The sequence below is a fragment of the Vanessa cardui genome, chromosome 26, assembly GCF_905220365.1.
Source record: "Vanessa cardui chromosome 26, ilVanCard2.1, whole genome shotgun sequence".
Classification (NCBI taxonomy): Eukaryota; Metazoa; Arthropoda; class Insecta; order Lepidoptera; family Nymphalidae; genus Vanessa; species Vanessa cardui.
Window position 1 is genome coordinate 1,757,084 of NC_061148.1, and position 6,426 is coordinate 1,763,509.

At 34.0% G+C, this 6,426-nt stretch overlaps 1 protein-coding gene across 1 annotated transcript; it reads right to left on the minus strand.

Annotated features, from left to right (window-relative positions):
• Nucleotides 1-2,127: 2,127 nt before the first annotated feature.
• LOC124540725 (transcription factor MafK) lies at nucleotides 2,128-6,305 on the minus strand. The gene is made up of 4 exons (XM_047118408.1): nucleotides 5,970-6,305; nucleotides 5,017-5,135; nucleotides 3,664-3,766; nucleotides 2,128-2,448 (listed from the first exon to the last, which is right to left on the minus strand). Exons 1-4 carry the CDS (start codon nucleotides 6,012-6,014, stop codon nucleotides 2,302-2,304), a joined length of 414 nt encoding a protein of 137 aa, XP_046974364.1. The 5' UTR covers nucleotides 6,015-6,305; the 3' UTR covers nucleotides 2,128-2,301.
• Nucleotides 6,306-6,426: the final 121 nt, after the last annotated feature.

Here is a 6,426-nt window from a genome sequence, read left to right on the forward strand (position 1 = left end):
TCTGGATTAACAAAAATGTACACAATAACAGGTCATAACTTTAAAATGGAAATGGAAATGAATGAACCACCAGTGTTCTATACAAAGGGGTCTTAAATTAACGTAATATTTTAAATTACTCTGTTATGTACATACATATTTCACGCGAGCAAAGCCTTGGGCAACAGCTAGTACAGTATAATATTAAAATAAAACGATAGAAACATCTACCCAGCATCTAAAACGCCTTAATATTAAGACCATAAGGTTGCAAATATGAATAACTGTCATCAACAGTTACCGAATAAAACGAAATAATTTATTATTAATATAATTTAATTCTTACAACCCTTCTTAAACCATAACTATACAATATCGTCCTTACTTACAAACGTATAGCGTGTGTGAATAGTGACCACAAAGGCTCTCTTTCTAACACCAATATTGGCATTGGAGAAAAAACTAATTTCATATGATTTCCCTGAGCCAAAACATCTTTCCGTTGAATTTCGAATTCCGTTGATATTTTTTAACTTAAAATATTGGTGACTAATAGGCTATTTGACAATGCGAAAAATAAATTGTGAATTATTGTAATCAGTGTATATTATGACTTTGAAAATGGTTATTTACTAACGAAATTTAAAAATAATACTAAATTTATTCAAAAATCCATAAATAAAAATGCATTTTTTCAAACGTTTCTCACATGACACAAAACGCTCCCGATTGGTCGGCCTTATGATGAAGTCACTTTCTTGTAAACTTTGCTTTTCTACTATATGTACCACAGATTAAAATACAGGAAAGTGACGTCACCGACCCAAAAAATCCAGTCAAATAGCCTACTGTCGCCAGCGTTTTAGGGAGTTGGTTGTCATGTGTTAGGCAAAGTAGTCTATGGTCTTTCCTTGAAGTCCAAGTTTGTCTCACATCAAATTCGCTTCAGCGGTTTGATCGTGAAAGACCGACACAGACAGAGTTACTTTCACATTTATAATATCAGTATAGAAGTATAGATAACGAGTAGTTACGTGAGGAATTTAATGGGGAGGACCTCGCCTAATATTACGTGATGGAAATGGAATTTCAAGAAAATTTTGAGCTCATTCCACCACGCTGATCCAATGATACACATGTAACAGAATTTCATTGAAATTAGACACATACAGGTTTCCTCACGATGTTTTTCTAAACATCATTAATTAAAGGTTTTGTACAAATTTTCAAAAATATAAAGATGTTTATTGAAAATGTCCCAGAAAAAACAGACCTTCCCCCAGTACTTGAACGCGTAGACCAATAATTACGTTTATTACTCAATAAACATTTCATGTAGGCTTTCACTGGCTTCAGAACATGGGTATGTTCTGAAGCCAGTGACGTAGCTAGATGGGCAAGGGACATGCACAAAAAGAGAACTGGGTCCTCACCTCCACATACCACCTCCTATTTAACTTATATTGCCCTATAAAATTAAAGATAGGAAAGCAGCTCTTGTGAGCAGGGTTTTCAAGCTTCAGGGGCTGGCGAATTGGCGGCCTATTATCAAAGCTTAGGTTAGAGGGCCCCTTCAACTTTGGAGCCCTGGTGCACTGCACAACCTACAAATCAACATTGGCGTAGCTATCGTAGAGCTAATTGGCTATTTTGACAGTATTATGTCATATGGCATATTACTTTGGGGAAACGCTGCAGATATTGAATCTGTCTTTATTTTACAAAAGAGAGCAATCCGGTTTATTTATAATCTTGGAGCTAGAGACTCTTCGGGATGTTTTTAACAAAGTAGGAATACTCATTATATAATCACGATAATCATTGTATGTGCACTAGGAGTCAGGATAAGCTTATAACGCCAAGTTTCCGACTGCAAAGTCCATATATCTTTCTTGGGGCAAGGTATCAGTTTCTATAATAAAATTCCGAAGACATTTTTAACTTTGCCGTCTCGTAAATTTAAATCGTTTATAAAAAATACATTGATAAAAAAGCATAGAATTAATACCTGTTGACTTCCAGGCAGAATAAATTAATTTAAATAATTGTATTAACTAACATGACTGTATTTTTTTAATTGTTCAAAAAAGTAACTAATGAGTTTCCTGCCGGTTCTTCTCGGTAGAATCTACTTTCCGAACCGGTGGAAGCTTCACTTAATTGTTAAATGACAATTCAAAAGTGCTTGTAAAAGCCCATTTAAATAAAGTTTATTTTGATTTTTGAATGTCTGAAGCCAGGATCTAGTAAGGGTTAAATTGTGGAGACAGCTCTGTGTATACGCTATACATTATAAGTAAGGGTTTATATATCTATATTAAATCAAGGTAACATATCGAGTTCAGCTGGTAATGGAATGCTCTTCATGTGCGCGAAGCGTTTCAAGGCGTCGTATTTGCTCCTCAGGGCTTCGATCTCTTCACGGATCCTTGTGTTCTCCTCTTGCATTGTTTCCATATCGTGCCATTCCTGTTAATAGACCAAGTATTCAATTAGGTCCTTTACTATGCGTCAGAAATCTTGAAAACTAAGATGCCTTTAATAACACTAGCTAAATACTCTTCAAATCAAAACACAACAATACAAAGTAGTTTCTTTTTATTCAGGCGGACTTCCCACAATCTTACATATTACCAGTTACTAAATTTGCTCGCGAAGAAAATATGAATATATTTACAAATAAACTTAAAATATTACATTGATATAAGACCTCTTTGTTTACAAGACTTTTGTCAAACAAGTAGCCTATGTATTTTATCAGTCTCTAGAATATTTTGTACCAAATTTCATTTAAATAGGTCCAGTTATTTTGGCGTGAAAGCGAGACAGATCGATATAGTTACTTTCGCATTTATAATAATAGTATGGATTAGCGTAACCCGATTTTCATCCCAGTTATTAAGGGACGAAAGCTGCACATAAAACATCGATCATGGTCTCATGTTTAAAGAGCTCCAGTCGTGGATGTGCAGGAAATTTGAGAAGATTCTTAATTCGAATTCACTAAAATGTTACGATTTCACAATTAATTGAAGAACGAGAAAAAGTTACTGGCCGGGTACAGCGCTATACAGCCATGTATAAAAAAAAAAAAAAAAAAACAAATATAAAACGCGCGTAAATACGTCATTAGTTTACAATGAAATTATCAGTACAAAACCTGTCATAGGTTTTGAAATTAATAAAATGTCTGTTGAATAAAAAGTTTCACATGTGAAATACCAGTACCCATTTATTATCATGTGTCAGTTCAAGGCAATGATATTCTAATAAACAGATATGTTATATCCATACTAAACAACAGAAAAAAGTGTGCCGCGCCGGGGACCGCTTATTTTAGTTTTTTTTTACATTTCGTTACAAGGATAGCTTGATAAAAACAATAAGTAAAAGGGATAACTAGATGTTTTAATTACGCAAAACGTATTACTACGTAATTATGATGTATTGTAACGTATTACTACGTAAAACGACTAAAGGCAAACGTCCCAATTAGGACGTTTTCTAGTCTTCACTTTTTGCGCGTTAATAACATATCTGTTTACTACAACATCATTGGTTCAAGGTCATAATTTGTTTATCTGTACTACCCGTACCCTCCTGCCGTTGGAATATACCATACATAATTAATCTGTACTACTCCTGCCGTTGAAATATACTATACATAGTATATTCTTAGCCCACCTGACTCTTCTCAGTTTCCAGTTCATCTTTCTGCTCTATTCGTTTGATGCGACACGAGGCAGCGTACCCTCGATTCTTAAGCGTACGCCGACGTTGTTTCATCCTTTAAAAAAAAAAACAGTATGTCAAATATCAACAGAGCCAGTGGATACCAATCCTTTTGAAATTGGATACAGTGAAACTTATAAGTCGAGATGGCCCAGTGGTTAGAACGCGTGCACCTTAACCGATGATTGCGGGTTCAAACACACGCGAGCACCGCTGATTCATGTGCTTAATTTGTCTTTATAATTCATCTCGTGCTCAGCGGTGAAGGAAAACATCGTGAGGAAACCTGCATGTGACAAATTTCATAGAAATTCTGCCACATGTGTATTCCACCAACCCGCATTGGAACAGCGTCGTGGAATGTGTTCCAAACCTTCTCCAAGGGAGAAGAGGCCTTTAGCCCAGCAGTGGGAATTTACAGGCTTTTGTTGACCTTGACTTTTGTTGTTAAAACTTATAAAATACTAGTTAACGATTGTGTATGCGCTCTTATTTTTTTTATTTACATCATCCACAGTCTGACAGTTGCCTCTTGCATAATTACAAACTACTTTTATACATTTTGGCGTTTTATATTTTATAATTTTACTAAACATCAGCAGTAGACATGAGATTGGTCATCAGGCGCAGTCAAAAAAATGACCTCTTAGCCTTAACTTGCTTCATAGAATATTTCATCAAAATTGTTTCAATGGTTTAACTGTGAGAGATCATCAGACAGATTTACTTTGGTTAACGAAACTTGAAAATTATACTTAATCTATTCAAAAATACATAAATAAAAATGCATTTTTTCAAACATTTGTCATGTGATACAAAATGCTCCTGATTGGCCGGGCTTATGATGAAGTCACTTTCTTATAAACCTTGCTTTTCTACTATATGTACCACAGATTAAAATACAAGAAAGTGACGTCACCGACCGCAATATGTGCAGCGCCATATTGTCCAAGTAGTGTTTTTGCGTGCTATTTAAATATGGAATTTTTCAGCAAATATGTATTAGAAATAAAAAAATCTACTTTTACAGGGTTCCTTAACTTCCACTAAATATAAATAATATAAAATGGATTTTAAAAACCATTCAAATAAAAGTCTATTTTGTAGTCCCATAGAGAACATGTACAATTTTAAAACAGATTATAACTGTATCATATTTAATCTACACCAGTATTTGATAAACGTCTTGAAATCAGATAAAATTTATCTTTTATTAATTATTGAATCAAATAACTGATATCTCTAGCTCACTGCTGCTCACATACTGCATGACAAAATATGTACATTTTGTAACTAAAATCTTACCTGACTATTTGGTCTCGTGTTAAACCTCTCATTTTGAGTTGTCTATTAAGATCACGCACTGATATTGAGACCAGCTCATCGTCACTGATCTCAGCGCAGGGTGTGGGAGACAGGGGAGCCTGGAAGAAAGAAATTTAGCCTTTGACAATGTGACTAATTAAATTTTTTTTTTTTTTTTTTTATGGTATAGGTTGGCGGACGAGCATATGGGCCACCTGATGGTAAGTGGTCACCATCGCCCATAGACATTAACGCTGTAAGAGTTAACTATTCCTTACATCGTCAATGTGCCACCAACCTTGGGAACTAAGATGTTATGTCCCTTGTGCCTGTAGTTACACTGGCTCACTCACCCTTCAGACCGGAACACAACAATACTGAGTACTGTTGTTTGGCGGTAGAATAACTGATGAGTGGGTGGTACCTACCCAGACGGGCTTGCACAAAGACTTGGATTATAGAATTTCTTTCATATTCAATTTTCTCTATTGATAAGTTGCTAAGATATCATTTATCTTTTAATATTTTATATTTGTGTTGAATTAAATGTAAATCTACAATCAGTTCGGAAAGAATATTCTAGAAATGTGAAGAACTATCAAAAAACTAAGTTGTTACTCATTTTAACCAATATAATTACATAGTATGACAATGTACAATTAAATTAAGGTCTGTTTATTATTAAGGTATACGACAATAATATAAAAAAAACTTATAATATTCCTTGTGTAATTGTATTGATGTAATCTTTTGTACGTATTTAGGAGTGTTTATATGTTTTTCTGTAATCGGTGTTGTTGATATCCTATCATTTTCGAAGTAAATGATTAAGTTTCAGAAGACTTTACGATTACTTTTAGTATAATAACCAAAATGCAATATTCAGCAAACATTACGATAAGCAATACTCGTAAACAATGACAGTTGGTATAAATTTACTGTAAATTACTTACCATTATTGCTTTCCTTACGCCCAGGCCTTTCAAATCATGAGGCATGATGTTTTGAGAGTAAGTAACGGAGCTCCGTTACTGTTTATTTATTAACTGTTTTAGATTGTCCACTTCGCACCGATCATTTACTTTCCAAGAAGTAAACAGGTATTTGCATATATAGATACGATGTACACTCAATTATTAAAGAATACAAATAAACAAATATTGTACGGATACTAGGATGTATTATTTACTGTTTAATATAAAAAAATAGGTACGAATTACACTTGTACGTCGAATTTACGTTCGAGAAGTGGGGAATGATTATCAGCGAAACAGCGATCATTCATTATTGGGTTGAATGAGGAAAAGACAATAATTATTTATTTTAACAATTTAGATTTTATTTCCTTCTTATAAGACTTATAATCGTTCGTCGAAATTTTAACAATGTTACGCATAACAAACATCAAAT